The sequence below is a fragment of the Balaenoptera physalus genome (assembly GCF_965194825.1).
Source record: "Balaenoptera physalus genome assembly, chromosome: 16".
Lineage (NCBI taxonomy): Eukaryota > Metazoa > Chordata > Mammalia > Artiodactyla > Balaenopteridae > Balaenoptera > Balaenoptera physalus.
The window spans coordinates 47,671,001-47,694,526 of record NC_138898.1 but is presented as its reverse complement, the minus strand read 5'-3'; the positions used below and the strand labels follow the sequence as shown (position 1 = coordinate 47,694,526).

The 23,526-nt window shown below is 45.2% G+C and overlaps 1 protein-coding gene across 1 annotated transcript in view; it reads left to right on the top strand.

The window, feature by feature from the left end:
- Window positions 1–15,599, top strand: part of KIZ (kizuna centrosomal protein) — a 108,896-nt gene extending 93,297 nt beyond the window's left edge. Inside the window, exons 12-14 of the mRNA XM_082431744.1 lie at window positions 3,116–3,212; window positions 13,722–13,765; window positions 15,451–15,599. Of these exons, the coding sequence (XP_082287870.1) occupies window positions 3,116–3,212; window positions 13,722–13,765; window positions 15,451–15,557 (248 nt within the window). The 3' untranslated portion in view covers window positions 15,558–15,599. The remainder of the gene's footprint in view (window positions 1–3,115; window positions 3,213–13,721; window positions 13,766–15,450) is intronic.
- The last annotated feature ends 7,927 nt before the right edge of the window (window positions 15,600–23,526 follow it).

Sequence of the window (23,526 nt, the reverse complement as noted above, 5' to 3'; positions counted from 1 at the left end):
TGAACAGGAGTTTGGAAGAAGCTTCCCTCCAGGATGTGTGCTGGCGATGGCCTTACAGGCCCTTGGATTCTGCCTGACGTGTCGCAATGGTACCTTGTCGCTAAGCACCACAGGAGACACCCCAAATTCCTTCCCTTCCCACCTCTTCCCAGTTTGTTAATCAGCAGTGGGGAGTGTCATCTGGGCTACCTCCCTTGCCTGAATGATGGGGGATTTGGGGTTCTTCAAATGAAAAGACTGTAAGTCCCAGTAAGAGCTCAATTTTAAGCTTAAATGTAGTTCCTTCAATTTAGGATTTTTGTTTTAATTGAAATCTTCTTAGTTTTCTTATACATTATTATTGTATTTTTATTATTTTTCAGTGGTTTTTGCTTTATCACACTTCTTTCTTTTTTTTTTTTTTGGTATAAGTCACCTCAACTCCCTTTGTGAAAGTAAACGGATTAATAACAGAAGGAAGTATACTTTAACGACTTATTTTTTTTTTTTTTTTTGGCTGTGCTGCGTAGCTTGCAGGATCTTAGTTCCCCGAACAGGGATCAAACCCAGGCCCACGGCATTTGAAAGCACCAAGTCCTAACCACTGGACTGTCAGGGAACTCCCTCTAATTTTTTTTTTTATTATTATTGATTAATTTATTTATTTTTGGCTTTTTCTTATTTTATCCCAGTGGCCTGGGATAGAACCAGGGAAGTCCCCACTCTAATTTTTATATAAACCACCACGCTGGGATTTCACCTATCAGAATGAATTTCTCCTATCAGAATGAATTTCACCTATCAGAATGATTTCACCTATTAGAATGATTTCTTAATATCACATAATTCCCAGTCCATATTCAGATTTCTCAATTGTCTCAAAGATGTCTCCATCAGACAGACATTTTTTTGAGGGAGATATTTATGGTACATCAGAGTTAGCTGTCTGTCTTTGGAGAGCTATTTCCTAGATAATATTAATGTTAGAGTTACTGCAAATTTCAGTTATTTTGGTTGTTGTGAGGATTCAGTGAGCCAGTGCAGGTTAAATGCCAGCACAGTGCCTGGTAGAGAAAAGCCCCCGGGGAGGGCTGGCCATGTTGGTGGTGGTGGTGATTTGAACTCCGCAAACATGAGACATTGTAGTTTGTTGAGGTATAAACAGGCCTCTGCCCCAATGGAGGTCTGCATCACTCTAGAAAGATACAGCTCTTGTGAGCCCTTCACTGGTTTTTTGTTTTTAATTTATTTTTTTTAAATTTATTTTTGGCTGCATTGGGTCTTTGTTGCTGCATGCGGGCTTTCTCTAGTTGCAGCGAGTGGGGGCCATTCTTCGTTGCAGTGCGTGGGCTTCTCATCAAGGTGGCTTCTCTTGTTGTGGAGCATGGGCTCTAGGAGCGTGGGCTTCAGTAGTTGTGGCATGTGGGCTCAGTAGTTGTGGCTCGTGGGCTCTAGAGCACAGGCTCAGTAGTTGTGGTGCACGGGCTTAGTTGCTCCGCGGCATGTGGGATCTTCCCGGAGCAGGGCTCCAACCCGTGTACCCTGCGTTGGCAGGTGGATTCTTAACCACTGCACCACCAGGGAAGCCCTATTCACTGTTTGCTTTTCATCACTTTCTTCACATTTGAATCACAGAACCAGAATCCAGAGGGATCTCAGAAAGTATTTATCCAACCCCCTCATTTTACAAATTACCCAAGAGAGTAATGCCTCTTTTGGAGCATTACAACCCATTAGCAGGCATACATGGTTTGGAAGGTGACTCTACAGATGTGATTTTGGTAAGTATATTTTGGATGGCTAATAGGACAGGCTCAAACAATGAGTAAATTTGACATAAGTTGTAGTCCCTTGGATGTGTATCAAAAATTATAGTACTATTAATATGCTAATGATTAACATATGAATTTGTTCATATGACGTGATCCACACAACACGGGTTGTACAGCCAAGCACCCCTCGATTCGGTTCCCTTCCTCCACAGTCAAAATCATACCGTGTGCTTTGTAAGACATTGGGACCCTCAAAGTGCTCCTGGTAGTGTTGGATGGCGTTGGAGTTAGATGCTGGCTCTGGAGTTTACTGTGCATTCGGTCACGCATCACGTTTTCATTCTCGCCCTCACCCTGACCCTAGGGACTTCTCTGAGCTCCCAAGAGAAGCAGGCGGTGGGTGGGAGGGCCACGTGCCCGGTGTGGAACGTCACACACTGTCACACACTGAACGCAGAGCCACCCCAGATGTAACCATGGATGAGGAGGCAAGTGGCTCATCTCCTGTGTCAGGCGCCAGGTCTCTGTCTCCACACCTGTCTCCAAGGAAGCCACTTTGTTTTCATGTCTGAAAAGACCTGGTCCCGTTAAGCGGGTGCAGACCCTCTAGGGGCTGAACATAGACACATTGTTAAGAGAACCACTTTGCCTCAGAGGTTATGAGCAGGCACGCAGGTTACAGGTTAGGAATGCAGCAAGTGCCTTTCAAGGCGATGCTTATGCACCCTCTATCCGCAATCTTGTTTGACTGCCAGTTAAGAATCAGACTTGTAGCAGAAACGTCCAAGGTGAGGACGCCCAGGAGGCAGAGGTCAGGGATCGCCCTGCAAGCTGGGAGCACTGTGGAGTGGTCTGGTTCCCCAGGCTCCAGGGAAAGGGGGTGGACTGTGCATCTTCCCCATCAGCCTTTTCAGGCTAGTTAAGGAGTAGCCTCGATGGTTTTCAGTGGACGTTCATTCTCCTCCGCGAGAGGGAAAAAGAGAGGATTTGGCAGAGGGGCTTAAAGGCGGGTGGGCAGTAATGTCATCCAGAGCTGTCAGTTGCTTCTGAGACTGGTTCCCAGTTCCCATTAGCTCGGTGAGCCAGCGCTGCCCACGTGTTATAGCAACTCGAATTATCCAGAGCTTAGTGCCACGGTGGAGACCCATGTGCTCACACACGCATCATGGCCATTTAAAATGGTGCTCTTTGAATGACTTTACTTTTTACGCACTCTGTGTAACTGTCACGGGAAGCCGCCCCCTTCCTTTCCGTGTCATTCCCTGCCTCAGAAGCCCCTCGCTTTCTGGGGACAGCTCTTCCTCTGTTGATGTTGGTTTCACTGCGATGGCCACGCTCACTCTCCACGCATGTGCTTGTCACAGGTTTGAATATTGGCAGCGGTACATTCAAGACAAAGACAACTCACAAGATCTCTTCAGAAGCGAGTTTTTCGTCTAGCGAAGGCAGTCCTTTGTCAAGGTAAAGTCGTGCAAGCCTTTCTGAATAGCGGCAGCAAGACGAGAAATGTCACTCCTCAGGGAATTAAACTCTGGCTGCAGATGATTTTGCTCTGTGACTTGATGGAAGGTTATGGTTTGGGTTTTTGTTTATCTGAAATGACAGTGGAAACTTTAGTCTACCTTTGAAAATATTTGCACCAGAGCCAAGTATTGTTTTGCAGCTGTTGTTTCCTTGGTTTAAGACTCAATTGACACCTCAGTGAACCACAAATTAGCGTCTACAGCTGCTCGCAGTAGGGCTGCTTAGAAACCACACAATGGAGGGTGTCGGAGAGGGCAGAGAGAAAGAGCCAGGCCTTAAAAGAAATAAAGTGGCCTGTTTCTTCTTTCTGAGACGTGGAGATATATACAAGCAATTGCTGGATATTTGTTTTTGTATTCCTCTTTTTTACCTAGTATTTGGGCTGGACTATTCTTTCCCTTTCTGATACTTTCTTGCTTATTTTCAAATGTGAAAATTTATCTTTTCACATTTGTTAAACTGTAGCACTCCTTGTAAGTTTTTGGAGCAGTGATAAGTGAGTTGTGTGCTAGATTTGTCATCAACATAAAATACTAATCGTGCAATGGCATTGAGTCACTTAGGAAGAATTTGTGGATGGGAGTAGAAGCAGTTGTCTGATGACATACCTACCTTTCAGCTTTGGGCTAAATAGCATTTAAAACAACACAAGTTTGCCTTTTGTAATAACATTTCCCCTCAAAAGATGTCCTGTAGATGATTGCATTACATTCGAATTAACTGCTCGCCCTGATGAAATTTTAAAACAGGAACTTTACGTTTGTAATGTCCCGTAAGATAAAATTATTTGTTCAGAATTGTGGTATTTTTACAGTAAAAAAAAAAAAATCTCATTTTCATTTCTATTTTGAAAAACACTACAGTATTTTTAGGACCTGGGATATATTTAAATGAGATTGGTTTTCTGATATTAAGTTCTTACTTTTAGAAACCTGGTGTGTTCAATTTTAGGGAATCACTCATTTAATTTTTAGAAATTATTATCTTTAATATCTTTCATCTCTGTTTTTGAAGGAAGTGAGAGATAATGAATTATGGGACAGGAAGAGTGTTAAAAGTATTATATTTTTATGATTATATTATAAATTCAAGTTCTAGGTCTCCTGAAAGAAATTTTAAAAGATAATAAATTCTACAGGTAGTTTTTAGGGTTTAATGTCACCATTTGGCTTAATAATACATCCCTTTAGGTTTTCAAGATTGTTAGAAGTGTTTATTTTCTTTATATTTTAGAGGCACTAAAAAAACCAATTCTTCTTAAACTGTTATTTATATATATATGTGTGTGTGTATATATATATATATTCTTGGGGTAATGTTTAAACACATTTAGAAAGCAGTCGGATTCTGTAGAACATTTTCTCAGTCTGATCATTTGACATTTCATATCTTGCATCTGTATTTCATTATAAAATCAAACTCCTTTCCCTTTCAATTTTAGGCAGGAGCCTTTTGTTATTACTGTCGTTTCTGCATGAAATTAATTTCCTAAATTATAAGTAATCACATCATCCCCTTTACGGAAAAAAAAAGAAAAGAGGCCTTCAAGGAACCCTTGGTTCTCAACAGTTGATAATAATCCAGAGATGAAAGTTCTGGGCATGGAGTGTGTGGGTTTGGTGCGCTGTTTGCCACGGCTTGTTCTTGTGCTGGGTTTGGTGTTCATACGCCGCCTTAGGCTTTTGAGAGCCCGGGGCTTGCTGTTTGTGCCTGGATTCTCTGAAATTTCTTAGAGGCTTACATTTAAGGATCCCACTTACTGCAGTCACTCCTCGTGCTTTATTGCTTTTACAAGTGGTCTCGAAACCCAGTACTTGAGAATAAACGTTAACAGTGCAGTACTGCTGTAGCACTTTTAAAAATTCTTCTTTGCTCTATTTTGTCAGTGAGCTGATGAGCAACCTCAAAAAAAAAAAAAAAAGACCCTGCTGGACCTTAAAAAAAAAAAAAAAAAAAGGCTTCCTCTGATGTCCTAGAGACAATAATTATGATGTGCTAGTTAAGCCCAAACTACAGCTGAGGGATTTTACTTTAAAGCAGTGGCTTGGGCGCAAAAATGCATTTATAGCTCTTTGTCTGCACCTCATTATGTGTGGGCCTGATTCATTAAGTAATTGGTTTGCAGTTGTTTACATGAGTATTAAGGCCTTCCTTTCAGCCGCCTTTGAGAGATACATTGTGCAAATGTTGCCTGTGATGAATGCAGAATGAGGACCAGAGGGTCCGTCCTATTGGCTAAACAGTGCACTCTGTTGAAAAGCCAGAGAAAGGGATTGGGTGCTGCTTTGCATAGCAATGACTTTCTTAATAAGCGTTACAGATTAATACACACAAGCTATAAAAGATGCAAAGAGATACTCTTAGCACATTTATCCATGCTCATTTCATTGTGATGGTGGTGGGGTCCCCGTGCTTTCATATTCCGTTTTCCAGAGCAGCGGCTTCAGTGCATGAGCCGTAATAGAATCCGATGTTTATTGTATTATAAATCACGGGCAAGTAGGCAGATCGGCAACAGTTTATTATTAAAGATTCTTTCAGTGTAAATCTTTTTCTACCATTGTATTTGCCTCAGCAAAATCATTTTGTGGTTGAGTGGGGATGAAAGGCATAATGTACGAAGGAGTGAGTCCTAATAGGAAGCTGTTCTCTGAGTAAAGACCACTTGTTCCCTTTTGTTGAGAGGTGCATGCCAGAGCTTCCTCTCCTCCGCAAACACTGTCTCGCCCCACCTTCCCCAGGAAGCCGTTTTCACTCTCCCGGATCCATTTATTCAACAGAGAGCGTATTTTAACCGCCTGCCATGTAACTGCGGTTTACTGCTTGGATTGAGATAACATTTTACCGAAAGAAAAAGATGTGTGCTTGCAACATAATTGCCTGGGGAAAAGGTAGCAGAAGTCACCCAGCCACCGCACCCTGGCAGGGCCGCTGGTGGCATTTGGTGCCAGCCCTGCAGCCATGGGAGTGGCCAGCGGAGGGCACCAGGCGGCAGCTGCTGCTCCGGTGGGGCCGTCCTGTCTCTTCTTGCCTGATCCTGGGCCGCTTCCCCTGGGATGATAAGGTGAATCACAAGGAACCAGTAGTCCAGAGAAATAAAAGTGAGGTTTTCCTGGAAGTCCTTTATGTTCTGGTATAAAAGCCCCAGTCTCTGTCTCTGGTTTAGCAAACCTACATTTTCCTTAAATTCTACCAAAGTAGCAGCTTCCTAAATATTCCACGTTTCTTGTCATAAGCCTGCCTACTTTATTTTTTCGACACAGCACGAAAGAACAGTCTTTGCTTGATTGGCTGAAGGGAAGGAGTAAAGAAGTTGACCCCTAAAAAATGGCATCTGCTGCAGGGCCCCTGGTTGACCATCAGGGGGCACTCAGACTTTGTCAAATTAAAGCTGTCTCAGACCGGTCTGCCTCTAACACTGAAAATTGAGGATTTACAGGGATTTGTTGGCACAGTGATTGGGATTTTTTATTTTCTTTCCGAATTTTTGTTTTGCCTTGTGCTTTTCAGAAACATGTCTGTTTTGAGGAAAATTCTAGCTGAAGATGCTGTGTGAGACATTTTAATACTGATTTTAGCTTAGTCAAAATCATTAAACTTACAGAATTCAGAGTGTAGAGACCACATCTTCTCATAAGTTAGTTACTGTTTTCAGGCTTATAATAAGACTCTAGAACTGCAAGGGCTCTTCCCGCTGGCGCCCTTCCTCATCACCCCCGACACCATAGGCCATGTTCTTGGCAGGACCCTCAGAAGCTCATTGCCAAACTTGACGGACGTGGCCTCAAAGCCACAATAAGTTGGGTATGTTTGTTAATGGGCTGTAGATATTTTTTTCTTTCAAAAATATGTTGCTGACCATGAGGTTGAGAGTCTGTGTCACTAACATTAGAACATCCCGCCGCTCTGAGGAGCTCCTGTGGCGCACCTCCCTGGGACCCTGTGCTCACCCGACAGCCTCCGTCACCCCTCACATAGCGCGCTGCCTCCTGAGCCCTGGTATGACTTAATGATGAGTCTCCTAGGAATCGTAGGTTTTCCATGCCTCACTTTTGTCTCTACTTGCTGGCCCCCCAAAGCAAACCTGAATCCTGGCAGACATCCTTGCCACCTAATTTTGTACTTATGTTGCCCGTGTAGCCTATTTCTAGTGATATTATTAGCCTTTTGTTCATATAAAATGAATAGTCGAGGGAGTTCCCTGGTGGTCCAGTGGCAAAGAATCTGCCTTCCAATGCAGGGGACGCGGGTTCAATCCCTGGTCGGGGAACAAAGATCCCACATGCCGCGGGGCAGCTAAGCCCACGCGCCACGACTACTGAGCTCACGCACTGCAACGGAAAATCCCGCATGTTGCAACTAAGACCTGACACAGCCAAAACTAAAAACAAAATAAAAATTTTAAAATTTTAAAAATTAAATGAATAGTCGACACTTTTGACTCTTTCTCTAGTACCCGTGTCAGCAGGATCACATCCTAGGCGTTCACTAGGTGCTGTGCTTAGAATAAAACCTGCTGTTAAGACCCCAGCTGACCATAACTTCTTATGTGTAGCAAGGATGAGAGCAAAAGTGATTTTGATGAGAGTTGTCCTTACCTGTCTGTCCTAATCCCTTATCAATAGCAAGGGAATTTATAAACAGCATCGAAAACTGAGATGGCTTGATGGACAGAGAGAGAAGACATGTGACAGAGCCAGTGTGGCAAAATGTTGACAGGGAGCGTCTCACTGGGGGGCACATGGTGGTCACTGTGCAGAGGGGGAGGTGCCACACCTCCCGGGACACTGCGCAGAGACGGTGTCCCGTGAATGAGACCAGCAGAGCATGCTCACGCCTTAATCTAATCAGTTATCTGTGGTGTCTTACCTGAAAGTGGTTTGTTTGGAAGTAGGACCTCCAGACTAATTGTAAACTTCTAGGGAAAAAATTAAAATTCTGCTCTCTTGGATTCCAGGAGTCGCCCACGAGCAGGCCGGGGAGGGCGGGCTCCCTGGCTTGCTGCCGGGCATCAGGTGGTGGCAGCGCTTCATGAAGGCCTCGGCAGCCCTGGCCCTGGGCCTCTTCTGGTTCTGTGCAGCCTGCAGGCTGAGAGAGGTTGTATGGTTTTTAATGGTTGGGAAAAATCCAAAGAAGAATAATACTGCACGATACCTGAAAGTTATATGAAATTCAAGTTGCAGTGTCTCTGAGTGAAGTTTGCTTGTAACAAAGCCACATCCGCTAGTTCACACATTGTCCGTGGCTGTTTCTGTGCAGCAGCTGGAGTAGAGTAGTTATGACAGAGACCACAACACCTGAACCACTTACTCACTGGCTCTCTACAGCTCACCTTCGCTGCCTCTGCCTTACACAATGGAGGTGTGACGTCCACACTGTCAGGGAAGGTCAGGCACATCTGATGGAGCACAGGGACCATGGCCCGTGGCTTATAACCTGAACTCTCGCATTCTTACGCTTTCAGAAGTGCATTTGGTTTGGGTTCTCTCTCATTTACGATAATAGCTAAACAGGTTGGCTCTGTCTACTCCAAGATCTCACACCATCCCCTTTGGCCTTGACTTAGCTTTAGACGTTAGGTGTGACCTGGAGAAAGAAATATTGACCCTACGAGTCATGTGTAAGAAAAATCAACCTTGCACTGCAATGTCACATCGACTAGCAGAGATGATTTCCCAAAGGGAAAAATACTTCCCCTAAGGGGTGAGGATGGCGTCGGAAACACCTGGAAGCATTTTCCACCTTCCTCAGGGGTGAACACATGCGTCTAGTTCTGAAACATGTTTCTGGGAAGACACTTGAACAACCTGATCTGAACTCAGATAGAAGTAGAAACATGCAAATTAAATAATCTAACATCAAATGTTGATCACGTGCCTTTAGGCAAGGCCCTATGCTTAGTGAGGCTCATCTATTCCTTCTACACATATCACTGAGCACCTACTAAGTGCAGAGCACTGGGTACCCCGGGGACTGAAACTGGTACGGTGGCAGCTCTCGTGGAGCTGACAGCCTAAGGGCAGTCACATGTCAGCAACAGAAATGGCTGTGAAGTAGCAAATTCAGTGAGGACTCGGGGGTCGAGGGTGGGGTGTGGGGGATGGGGAGGCTACAGCAGGAGGCCCAACAAAGTCTGGGCGTCAACCTTGGAGGCGCTGTTTAGGATTTAGTTCTTTTGCCAAAAGCAGTGGGAAGGCATTGAAGAGTTTTCAGCAAGGAGGCAGAGGGATCAGATCTGTGTTTCGAAAGCTCACCCTTGCTGCCGAGTGGAAAGTGGGTCAGAGGGGACAAGGTGGATGTGGTGTCACCAGTTAGGGGGCTGTTAGAAGGTCCAGGCAAGAGATGCTGGTTTGGTCGACCAGGCGGTGGCAGTGCGTAGGGGACGGGTGAGGACCCTTGGAAGTGCTGGGAGGTAAACTTGGCAGGACCTAGGGGCTGATTGGGTGTGGGAGGGCAGAGGAGTGGCGAGGGGTTGGGAGGGACTTGAGGCTTGGGGTGCCTTAGCTGAGACAGGAGAAGGGCCCAGGTTTGGTGGAGGAGCTTGAGTTTGGTTGTGGATGGGCGTGTTGGCCGTGAGACTCTTTGGAGGCAGCCAAGTGGAGCCAGCAGGTGAGCCCTGGACATGCATGTGGAGCTCAGAGCAGGGGCCAGGCTGTAAGGACCTGGCATGTGCTCGCCTGCCTCTATGCCCTTGCCTTGGTCCTGGCCTGGAAATCCTTTCCAGCTCTCATAGTAGAGTCCAGGGAGTGCATTGCTTCCCCTGGGATCCTGCAGCCACACCACCACCCGCCCCATCATCCACCTGTTCTCTCAGTCCTCCTGCCTGCCTCCTGCCTGTGGTGCTCCTGCCGTCTCCCCACAACCCTACGTGGCTCTTACTGTTTGAACATCAGCTGGCAAACTAGTCTCTCTCCATCTTTACAGCATTGTTATGTCTGCCTACCCACCCCGCACTGAGCCTGGTGTCCTCATGAAGTGGGAGCTGGATAGAGAGTAGACACAACCCACAGTGGTGTTTTGTGTGTGTGTGTGTGGGTGTGCATGCACACTTACAGAAGGTGGACTCCGGTTTATACTGTCAGCAGCCACCTGACTGGCAGCCTCCATGACAGTCAGCACTGGCTGTGGGGCCGTCCACTCTTCATGGAGAAATGGCATAGGCCACTAGTTGGTCACATCAGATAAACAGGCACTCACCAAGGAAAGCTGAAAGCGTTTCCTCTAAGATCAGGAACAAGACAAGGATGCCCACTCTTGCCACTTTTATTTAACATAGTATTGGAAATCCCAGCCACAGCAATCAGACAAGAAAAAGAAATAAAAGGAATCCAAATTGGAAAGGAAGAAGTAAAACTGTCACTCTTTGCAGACGACACAGTACTATACATAGAAAATTCTAAAGATGCCACCAGAAAACTACTAGAACGCATCAATGAATTCAGTAAAGTTGAAGGATATAAAATTAATATACTGAAATCTGTTGCATTTCTATACAGTAACAATGAACTATCAGAAAGAAATTAAGAAAACAATCCCATTTACCGTTGCATCAAAAATTATAAAACGCCTAGGAATAAACCTACCTAAGGAGATAAAAGACCTGTACTCGGAAAACTGTAAGATACTGATGAAAGAAATTTGAAGACAGTACAAGCATATGGAAAGATATACTGTGTTCATGAATTGGAAGAATTAATATTGTTAAAATGACCATACTACCCAAGGCAATCTACAGGTTCAGTGCAATCCCTATCAAAATACCAAGGGCATTTTTCACAGAAATAGAACAAATAATTTTGAAATTCATATGGGAACACAGAAGATCCCGAATAACCAAAACAATCTTGAGAAAGAAGAACAGAGCTGGAGGAATCACACTCCCTAACTACAAAGCTACAGTCATCAAACAGTACATTACTGGCATAAAAACAGACACATAGATCAATGGAACCGAATAGAGAGCCCAGAAATAAACCCACACATTTATGGTCAGTTAATCTATAACAAAGGAGGCAAGAATATACAATGGAGTTAAGACCAGTCTTTTCAACAAGTGGTGCTGGAAAAGCTGGACAACCACATGTAAAACAATGAAATTAGAACATTCTCTAACATATACAAAAATAAACTCAAAATGGATTAAAGACCTCAATGTTAAGGCCGGATACTATAAAACTCCTAGCGGAAAACAGGCAGAACATGCTTTGACATAAATCGTAGCAATGTTTTTTTGGATCTGTCTCCTAAAGCAAAGGAAATAAAAGCAAAAATAAACAAATGGGACCTAATTAAACTTAAAGCTTTTGTACAGCAAAGGAAACCATTGACAACATGAAAAGACAGCCTACAGACTGGGAGAAAATATTTGCTAATGATATGACTGATAAGCGGTTAATATCCAAAATACATAAACAGCTCATACAACTCAATATCAATAAAACAACCTGATTAAAAAATGGGCAGAAGACCTGAATAGACATTTTTCAAATTTATTGAAGAAGACAAAGAGATGGCCAACAAGCTCATGGAAAGATGCTCCACATTGCTAATTATTAGAGAAATGCAAATCAAAACCACAATGAGGTATCACCTCACACCGGTTAGAATGGCCATCATTAAAAAGACCATAAATAACAAATATTGGCAAGGAGAAAAGGGAACCCTTTGTACACTGTTCGTGGGAATGTAAATTGGTGCAGCCACTGTAGAAAACAGTATGGAGGTCTCTCAAAAAACTAAAAATAGAACTACCATATGACCCAGCAATTCCACTCCTGGGTATGTATCTGAAAGAAATGAAAACACTATTTGAAAAGACACATGCACTCCAATGTTCGTAGCAGCACTATTTACAACAGCTAAGGTATGGGAGCAACCTAAGTGCCCATTAACAGACAATGGATAAAGAAGATGTGGTACATATATACACAATAGAATACTCCTCAGCCATAAAAAAGAATGAAATTTTGTCATTTGCAACAACATGGGTGGGCTTAGAGGGTATTACACTAAGTGAAATAAGTCGGAGAAAGACAAATGCTGTATATCACTTATATGTGGAACCTAAAAAATACAACAAACTAGTGAATGTAATAGAAAAAGAAACAGACTCACAGATATAGAGAACACTAATAAGGACCTACTGTATAGCACAGGGAGCTCTACTCAATACTCTGTAATGTAATGACTATATGGGAGAAGAATCTAAAAAAGAGTGGATATGTGTGTATGTATACGTGATTCACCTTGCTGTACAGCAGAAACTAACACAACATTATAAATCAACTATACTCCAATAAAAATTTTAAAAAAAAACTAGATACAGGAAACAAACTAGTGGTTACCAGTGCAGGGGGCTGGGGGGTGGGCGAGACAGGGGGAAGGGATTAAGAGGTACGGATACATTGTGCAACACAGGGAATACAGCCAGTATTTTACAGTAACTATAAATGGAGTATAGCCTTTAAAAATTGTGAATCACCATGTTGTATACCTGTAACTCATATAATATTGTACATCAACTATATTTCAATCAAAACAAAGAAACAGGCACCAAGTTTAAAGGGAACATTGACAGAGGACAGACTGCCTAGAAAATTATGCCTTCATGGAGCTTGTTTTACTGAAAACAAATGTAAATTATGGCAGCTATGGCAAAAGGCAGATTTTCAAACCATAGGTTAGCCAGACTTGACCCAAAGTGACAGAGGTGTGTTGCCAGGGTTTCTTGCATCAGGAGGGCCAGGGTCCCGCCGAGAGAGCAGCAGTGCTGCTGCACGATGTGTCCTTGGCTTTTCTCAGCACTCTTCCCACCTAAAGGCTGGAATCGGCCTGCACGGAGTAATCTGCACATGTAAACGCGAGGGAAACCTTCAACAGGAGCATGAGAAAAACATCAAAATGTCAAGCCATACACAAGTGACTGTTTCTTTTTTAATATCTCGTTGACCATTTAGGACAAACTTTAAAGAATTTGAGAATCCTAAACACGGGTGACAGGAGTCTTGCGTTTTTCTCTACCAGGAGTTAATACCCTTAATTAAGCAAACAGTTAATTTTGAACTCCTTGTTAAGCAGTTGAGTATCGTATTGCTGGCTTGACAAAGGTAAGTGTCTTAACCTTCTGGCCGACTTCTCCCTGTTCCTCAGACCCTCTGCTTTCAGCTTAGCTGGCAGCGCTGAGTTTTGCCCGCTCGGTATGTCCCAGGGCCTGCCTCCTGCCCTGGTGGCCTCCCCAGTGAGCGCCCAGCGTGCGGCCCAATGCGCCCGGGACCCTCCCACCAGAGCATCCGCAGGGCTTTTTGCTTTTAAAATTCGGGGAGTAAATGTAAACCTTCTGGCCCCCCAGTGAGTAATGTGTGCTTCTTCCCTAGTGCGCTCCTTGTAAAACTATTCGTCTGATTGTCTTTATTTTTTCAGGACTTAGGTTCTTTCTTTATTTTCCAGGCATGAAAACAAAAAGAAACTAACTACCAATTTAAAGTCTAAAGGTAAGAGAAATAACCAGAGACCAGACTCTCATTTTGTGTTTTAGCTAAAAGGGTGGTTGTGACGCGTGGTGTCAGGCAACCTTGGGGGCGGCGGAGGCGCCCGCCTGTGCTCACGGGCCCTGCGGCTCTCCTGGGGGAGGACTGGGGGCTTCTCCTGAGAACACGGGTGCCGGGGTCCACGGTGCCCAGCGATTTACTCTGCAGGTATGACTTTGCAGGGGATCCTGGCCTCCCCCCCATGCCCCCCGCCACGTCTTCCACATGAAACGTCCTCACCTCTGTCCCCGCCCTCACTGCCACTGCCCGCAGGTACCCACTTCTCTGACCTGAGGGCTCCTGCGGTAGCCCTCCCCCACCCCTCCCCCAGCCCTGGCTTCTGAATCCCCATCCAGACGTCTGCCTGCTGGGGAAGCAGGGCCAGCGCCCCCGCCACCTGCAGGGTAGAGTCTGGAACGTCCCCTTGTGGTCTGGCGCAGCCCCTGCTCCCAGCCCTGTTCCTCCGAGGTCTCGTCCTCTCCTCGGTGGGTCCAGCCGCAGCCAGCCTTCCCTGGGCTCCACCCTCGTACCTCTGTGCCTTCGCTCACGCCCTTCCTTCTCTGTGACATTCCTGTCCCTTTTCCTCTGCCCAGGGAGCTCCTATGTATCCCTCAACACCCTCCTTCTACACTGGTAGTGGCGTATCCCCTGCCGAGCTTGGGCCGCCTCTACTCCTGCCTCTGAAACCCTGTCCCCAGCCGGTCCGGTGGGACTTGGGGCTTGAGCACCCTCTGCCGCCGTGATCGGGCCACGTACTTACCCTCTCAGCCTTGGGAAAACAGGTGTTTGTACTCACCTCGCCAGGTTGGGGCGAGGATTAGATGGGGTCACATCTCAGGAGTCATCGCGGCGCTGGCAGGCCATGCCTTGTAGATACGGGGGTCAGAGGGGTGGTCAGTGTCGCAGGCGGTGGGCCCACCACACCCTGGCGCTCCAGACCGAGCCTGCAGCCTCCCCGTCGGGCAGCTTGCGGCTCCACTCGGGGGTTTTCTCTGGCCCCAGGAGCCAGGAGCTCCAGGGAGTCGACGCCTGGTTGAGAACAACCCCCAGCCACTGAAGGGTGGGAGTTGGTGGATAAATAACCCCACTTCCTTGCTGGCTTTTGGGACCATCTGAGGAGCATTCTGAGGTCTCTCTGAGGCCCCGGCAGGACAGACCCCAGCCGTCCACTGCCAGCCCTGCTCCTGGTTAACACCTTCTCCACCCCCCGTCCTGCCCAGGGTCACCTCCCAAATGAACTGTGTGTACCCACGCCCTCGTCTCAGCGCAGACCTCACTGCTGTTCCTCCACCGCGTCCCTGTGCTGAGGAACAGAGGGAGCTCGCGGCGAGGAGCAGTCAGGCAAGCTGTTCCCGGGCCCGATAGAGCACCCAGCCGCCCTGCCCCCATGTTCGCCCAGGTTACAGATTCCCATCCTACAGTGCAGAGCTGGGCAGAAGGGAGGAGCAAGTGTTCCGCCACGAGTTCCCATCGCAGCACGGGGAGCACGCAGAAGCGAGTCGTGGGTGCAGTGCTGGCCTGCGCCCCGGGCGCGTCCGCTCAGGTGCACCACCCAGGGCCCCCAGGAGGCCCTTTGCGGGCCACGGCTGATTAAGCCGAGCTCATCAGACTGCAGAGATGCTGAGCAGCTGTCTGGTTTTCTCTTCCAGCCTTCTGGGACGAGTCTGACGACAGTAACTCAGAGATCGAAGCTGCCTTACGTCCTAGAAACCATAACACGTCCACCGATGATTTTGATGATTTTTATGACTTATAAGCTGTAACATCTGTTAGAAATAAAGTCTTTAAACAAACTAAACCCCTGTGTTCAGATGTGATGTTCAAAATAAACGTGTCCCTTTAAGTTTTCTAATTGTTTAATATGAAAAGTTGGGACCATATTGTTATTCCAGTGAAATTTCGTGACATAACTATGAACTGGCATATTTGCTTTTACGTGTTATCAAAAAGCACAGTGATGACTACAGTGCCCATCAAAACCCAGTTGGTTTCTTTGTAGAAATTGACAAGCTAACTCTAAAATTCATATGGAAATTCAGGGGACCCAGAATAGCCAAAACAGTCTTGAAAAAGTTGGAGGACTCGCACTTCGCAGTTTTGAAACTTACTAAAATGCTGCAGTAATTAAGACAGTGTGGTACTGCATGAAATATTGATTTATATGTAATCTAGAATTGATGATCCAGAAATAAACTCTCACATTTATGGTCAGTTAATTTTCAGTAATGTTGCCAAGACCATTCAGTGGGGAAAGAATGGTATTTTCAACAGATGATGCTGGGACGACTGGACAGCCTCATGCAAAAGAATGCAGTTGGATCCCTGCCTCACACTGTGTACAAACAGTAACCCAAAATGGGTCAAGGACCTCGATGTAAGAGCTGAACAAACTCTGCGAAGGAAACACAGGGGTAAAAACCCTTGTGACCTCGAATTAGGCAGTGGTTTCTTAGAAAAGACACCCAAAGCACTAACAACAGAGAAAAACACTCATCAAGGTCATAAAAATAAAGACAGAACAGTCACAGACCAGAGGAGACAAAGGGGACGTGACAACTCAGTGAAATGGTGGGACCCTGTGTTGGATCCTTGAACCAAAAAAAGGACATTAATGGAAAATTTGGTGAAATCCAAATAAAGTCTAGAGTTTAGTTGATAGTAATGTCCAGTGTTGGTTTCTTAGTTCTGACAAATGCACCACAGAAATGTGAGATAAGAGGAATGTACCATTAGGGGAAACTGAAACTGGGTGAAAGGTACGTAAGAACTCTCTGCATTATCTTTGCAACTTCTCTGTAAATCTAAAATTATTCCACACACACACACAAGTCCAGCAGTCAACATGACTGACATTTGGGCGATACTCTTCCAAGCTTTTTGTATGTATATAAACCTTGTAAAAATTCTTGTAAACATTTCTAATTTTAATTCTAAATCTTACCAGGTTTAGATGATTTATACCCACTAAGAAAACAAAAGAAGCCCTTCAGTCAGGACGCTAACTAGATATTGCCAGTGATGCTGATGGAGTATACAGAGTCCTGCCTCTGATCAGCTTCTTCTAGAGACCACAGGCTGTGACCACTGACAGTGGTCCAGGAGGAAGCCTCAGTTGGTGCTGGCCTTCAGCACTAACGTGTCTTACACTGAATCGTGGTAGGTAGGGCAGGCCTGGGGCCCAGCGCCGTTAGCAGGCAGAACTTCCCAGCTAAACTTTAATGCATTTTTTTTTCTTTTCAGTTACTTTCTATTTATCTCCGGTGACCCTGGTTTAAAATGTAAAGAAGTGATATAAATTTTCCTTTTCAAATACATTTTAGGAGAAAGAAGATAATTGACTTTTAAAAAATATACAAAGAGGGGCTTCCCTGGTGGCGCAGTGGTTAAGAATCCGCCTACCAATGCAGGGGACGTGGGTTTGAGCCCTGGTCCGGGAAGAGCCCACATGCTGCAGAGCAACCAAGCCCGTGCACCACAACTACTGAGCCTGCGCTCTAGAGCCCGCGAGCCGCAACTGCTGAGCCTGCATGTCTAGAGCCCGTGCTCTGCAACGAGAGAAGCCACTGCAACGAGAAGCCCGCGCACCGCAACTAGAGAAAGCCCACGCGCGGCGACAAAGACCCAACACAGCCAAAAATAAATAAAATAAATTTATATTAAAAAATACGTATATACAAAGAAAATGATAGTACGAGTGATAGGAGGGCAAGGCTGGCTGGCTGGAGCTGGGAGCTCTGCTCACCAACGACTCCCTCATCTATTTTGGGGTCTCCGGTGGGGCTGAGCTCTTGGGGAGGCTGTGCACTGGGCCCATGGCTTGTCTTGTTTCTCAGGTAAGAGCAAAGTCACAGCCTAGGTTAATAAACTGTGTTTTCCTTTACTCTTAGACGACTACCACACTCACAAGACCTCTGACACCAGATGCGGGGTTTTTCCCCATCTCAACCCATTCTCTTGACACCAGCTGCTTGTCCTGTGATTCAGTTCTGTTCTGACGGTAACTGGAGTTAGTGCGGTCCCCACAGGTTCACAGCTCAGTCCCACAAGGCTAACTCCCACTTCAGACGCCAATCACAGGTAGTAGGTCCCAGATTCCCAAAACCTTCATCTGACTGGTCTGTAAGGTGGGTTCCTCACAGCCCGTCCTTGGGTTTGATAATTTGCTAGAATGGCTCATAGGACCTACTGAAACCCTTACTTACATTTACCGGTTTATGATGAAAGAATATGATGAACGCTAGGGCACAACCAGATAGAAAGATGCATAGGGGGGGTCTGGGGAAAGGGCACGGAGCTCCCATGTCCCCGCCGGTGCGCCCCCCTCCTGGCACCGCCATGTGTTGAGCAACCCGGAAGCTCTGCGAATCCTTGGTGCTTTTATGGTGGCTTCATCAGGTAGGCATGATGGATTATTAACTCCACCTCCAGCCCCTCTCTGCTCTCCAGAGAAGGGGAGCAGGGGGCTGAAAGTCCCAAGCTTCTAATCATGGCTTGGTTTTTCGAGTGACCAGCCCCACTCCTGAAGCTCTTCAGGACCGCCCCCTCCCCGCCGCCCGAGTCATCTCATTAAAAAAAAAAAAAAAGATACTCCTTTACCCATGAAATTCCAAGGGCTTTAGGAGCTCTGTGTCAGGAACCGGGGACAGAGATCAATATATATTTCACAATCCATTTTTCTCACACTAGTCTTCCAACTTATAAATCAAACTTTGCGAGATTGGTTAATGTGATGAAATCAATTCCTGGAACCCACAGTGTTAAGGATTCAACTCTAGATCTGGGGTAACCACCATCCCAGCTTTACCAACTGAAGTTCGGATACAGCTTGATCAAGCCTTTCCTGACGCTTCCTGTGTGCCAGGCTCTGGGGGGGCCAGTCATTGGGAGTACAGAGCTGGATCTGACACAGTCACTGAGCTCGGGCGCCCTCACTCCAACAAGGGCGACAAAGCCTGAAGCACAGCACGTCGTGCATGGTCCCTTACGGGAGATGCCTTTGTCCCCGAAGTTCTGAGGAATGAAGAAACTATTCCTCCTGCGGCTGAGTTAGGGACCTTTCACGTGGGTGGTGACATTTGCACGAGACCTGGTGGAGCTGGGGGAACAAGGAGACTCCAGGCAGAGAAATGACCCCCACAAGGCCCAGAGGCACAACAGAACTTGTGCAAATGAAACAGTCCTCACGGGAGGCTAGTGCAAGACACACGTGCAGCAAGGATGAGGGCTGGAGGGGCGCCCAAGACAAAGTGGGGCTGCAGATTGGGGGTGAGGGGGAAGCTACAAGGTGTGTGTGGTTGACGGGCTATACGGTTGTCCCCAAAGAAGATCCAGACGCTGGAGCAGAGCGTTCAAACCAGTGAGAGTTTTGATATAAGAGCAACTTATGAGCAACTTCAAAAATCAGCAATATGGTGACACACCAGGAAAGCCAGTTTGAAAATAATTTTTTTTTTTGGCTATGTCGCGCGGCATGTGGGATCTTAGCTCCCCGACCAGGGATCGAATCCACGCCCCCTGCAATGGAAGCGTGGAGTCCTAACTACTGAACTGCCAAGGAAGTCCTGAAAATAATTTTTTTAAAGATGCCATTTACAGTAATAAAAATTACATGTCAAAAATCTTTTAAAATTTTAAGAAATTAGTGAAAGACAAAATTTTAAACATCCATTGACAACAAAGAACTACATGTTCATGGATGGGAAGATTCTATCTTAAAAGCACGAGTTCTGTCCAGATTCATCCAAAAAGTCAATGCTATTTCAATCAAAATCCCGACAGGTCATTTCCGGAAGTTGACAAGCTGCTCATTAAACTCGGAAGGAATTTAAAGGTCCAAAATGGCCAAGACAGTTCTGAAGAATAAAGAAGAGAAGGTCTTCCCATAGCAAATGTCAAGATTTATTATAAAAATAGTACTTAGGCCTGTGGTCCCGGCTCAAAGCTAGAAACTTGGAGCAGAAGAGAGGCCGCAGAAAAAATCCCAGGCGTGAGAGCTGGGTCCAGACAGATGTTTGAGAAATCAATGAGGCGATAACAGACTTTTCAGTGAATGATGCTGGACCAGTTGGCAATCCACATGGCAAAACACAAAATTAAATGTGTTATATGGCAATCATAAAGTATTTATTTTGCTTCGATTTATTTCTCAGTGGATAGTGGCATCTGTAGTGACTCTTTGTCAGTTCCCGAGGGGAGCATGCCCCACACCCGCACCTCGAGCCTTGCCCTCCCCTGGTCAGGAGGTGGCCTTGCCCTCCCCTGGTCAGGAGGTGGCCTTGCCCCTGTTCTGCTGAGACTGAGGTCGAAGCTCCCAGTCCTCCTTCCATTGTCATCTCTTAATATCTGGCATCTTCTCTCTAGATTAAAGTCCCTTCTCCTTCCCTCGCTGCATTATCCTCTCCCACCATTCATTCATTCATTCATTCACGGTACATTTGAAGCCCTCCCACTTGCCCCAGTACATTTTTCTTTTCCTTTCTTTTTCTTTTTTCTGGCCACACTGTGTGGCTTGTGGGATTTTAGTGCCCCAACCAGGGATCGAACCCGGGCCCTCGGCAGTGAGAGCACAGAGTCCTAACCACTGGACCGCCAGGGAATTCCCTTTTCTATTTTTTTATTGTGGTGAAATATACATAAGATTTACCATCTTAACCATTTTTTAAATGTACAGTTCATTGGCATTAAATACATTCATAATGGTGTGCAACCGTCACCACCATTTATCTCCATAACTCATTTCATCTTGTAAAACTGAAACTCCGTTCCCATGACACAATAACCCCCTATCCTCCCCTCCCCTCAGCCCTGGCACCCACCGTTCTACTTTCCGTCTCTGTGATTTTGACTAGTCTAAGTACCTCATATAAGTGGGATCATGCAGTATGCCTTTTTGTGACTGGCTTAGTTCATTCAGTATAACGTCCTTGGGGTTCATTCACGTTGTAGCGCGTGCCAGAACTTACTCTTTTTTAAGGCTGAATAATATTCCATTGTATATATGTGCCATACTTTGTTTCTCCATTCATCTATCAATGGACACTTGGGTTGCATCCATGTTTTACTTATTGTGAGTAAGGCTGCTGTGAACATGAGCATAAAAAATATCTCTTGGAGACCCTGCTTTCCATTCTTCTGGGTAGGTACCCAGAAGTGGAATTGCTAGATCATACGGTAATTCTATTTTAAAATTTTTGAGGAACTGCCACACTGTTTTCCACAGTGGCTGCACCATTTTACATTCCCACCAACTGTGTACAAGTGTTCCAATTTCTCCACACCCTCATCAACATTTGTTATTTTCTGGTGTTTTTTGATAGCAGCCATCCTACTGAGTGTAAGGTGGTAAAACTTCTACATCAAGCTTAACACAAAGAAAATTCCACCTAGAATAAAGAACTAAATGTGAAAAGGAAAACTTTAAAACTCTTAAAGAAAAAAATAATAGGCAAGTGTCTTTATGACTTCCAAGCAAGGAAGAATTGCTTAACCGACACGGAAAATGCACAAACCCATAAAGGAAAATATTGATAAATATTACATTGAAATTACAGTTTTCTGTATGACAAAGATGCTGACAAAATGCAAAGACAAATCATGGGCTAGAAAGTGACGTTTGTAAGATACATGTCCATCAAATCTCTGTAGCTAGAATATATAAAGAACCACGTATCAACAAGAAAAATGTAACTCAGAAAAATGAACAAAGGATCAGAATGAGAAATTCATAGAAAAAGTAACCCAAGTGATCAGTAAACATGAAAAAGTACTCAAACTTACCAGGAAAGCAAACACAGAAAAGTACAATTAGGTGCCTTTTCATACCCAGCAGACAAGCCAAGATTGGCAGGCAGATCACTCTTGAGTGTCGGGAAGGACACCAGGGAAGGGGGACTTTTGCACATTTTGAAGAACATGTTTATAATATCAAGCAAGGTTGCAGATGGCATGTCATATCCTGTGACCCTATGTTTCCATCTCTAAATACATACTTCACAGTCACACTGTCCTATACGGTAATCACCAGCCTCGTGCGACTCTTGAGCACTTGAAATGTGGCTCATCCAAACTGAGAAATTCGTTTTGGATTTGAAGACTTTATGAAAGAAATACTGGACTTCCCTGGTGGCACAGTGGTTAAGAATCCGCCTGCCAATGCAGGGTACACAGGTTCAATCCCTGATCTGGGAAGATCCCACATGCCGCGGAGCAACTAAGCCTGTGCACCACAACTACTGAGCCTGCGCTCTACAGCCCACGAGCTACAACTACTGAGCCCACGTGCTGCAACTACTGAAGCCTGCGCGCCCAGAGCCTGTGCTCCACAACAGGAGAAGCCACCGCAATAAGCCCGTGCACTGCAACGAAGAATAGCCCCCGCTCGCCGCAACTAGAGAAAGCCCATTCGCAGCAACGAAGACCCAACGCAGCCAAAAATAAATAAATAAATAAAATTTTTTTTTTTTTTTAAACGAAATACTGTAAGGTGTTTCATTAACGTATTGGTTATATGTTGAAATGGATATATTGGCTATGTTGGGTTAAAATATGTTATTAAAGTTAATTTCATCAGTTTCTTTTTATATTTTTTAATGTGGCTACTAGAACATTTTATGTTACATATATAACTCTCATTTGGGGCTTTATTATATTTCTACTAACAAAGCTGCTGTGGAGAAACTCTCACTATCGTACACAAAGAGACATGCTCAAAATGTTAATTGCCCTATTGTTTGAAATGGTAAAAATTGGGAAACGTTAGCGCCCACCAACAGGAAAACGATGAGAAACACACATTGCTGGAGGATTTAGACAGTTAATAAAATATACGTAAAAGTGAACAACACAAAACAATCCAGTGTGTTGTTACAGGGAGGGAGGAAAGGGTTCAGATAAAGTGAAAGTGTAAAACATGGATGGAAGGGACGTGTCTCATCTTCCAGAGAGTGATTGGCCCTGGGAAGAAGAGGACAATAGGACGAGCAGTGCATACAGAGAACATCGATGCACCGGGAACAGCTTATTCCTTTAGATTAAAAACCAAATATTCTAGGCAAATATGGCAAAGTGCAAACATTTGTCATATTTGTCCAATCTGGTTGCTTGCGCCACGTTATTTATGTTATGTTGTTCTCTACATGTTTGTGTGCTTAAAATAATTAATAATTTTTTAAAGAAACAGGTCGTGAAGAGTTTTGTATCCCTTGCAGAGGGGTTTGGACTTTGTTCTTTTGGTCAATGTTCGGAAGCCATTGAAGGGTTTTAAAACAGGGGACGAGATTTCCATTTAGAGGGAGCGTTTTGGCAGCCTCGTTTTAGGCTCATCCAGGCCAGCTAATAAAGGTGAAGAAGAGTATTTCATTGCTTCTGGCACACACTGTTTCCCCATGTTTTAACAGCTCTGAGATTGGGCTATGCTGTGTTGGCCAGTCAGCAGTCAGGGCGTGGGTGTCGCTGATGCATCAGGACTTGCAGAATGGGTGTCCGAAACCTGGATGAACATCTTGGAGATGGTGGAGCGGCCTTAAATGCTGCCTCACCCTCGCTGCGCTGCTCGTGGTACTGAGAACGCTGATGCTGCTAAACCTCGGCATCAGTGACTCTGAATCAAAAAGCGATTTAGAAGGAGTAAGTTCTACACATGCGTGAGTTTTAGAAAAGCATTAACTTATTGATTCGGCCTGTATTTTCCTTTTTATATATGCACAAGAGTGGAATGATTTTTTTTT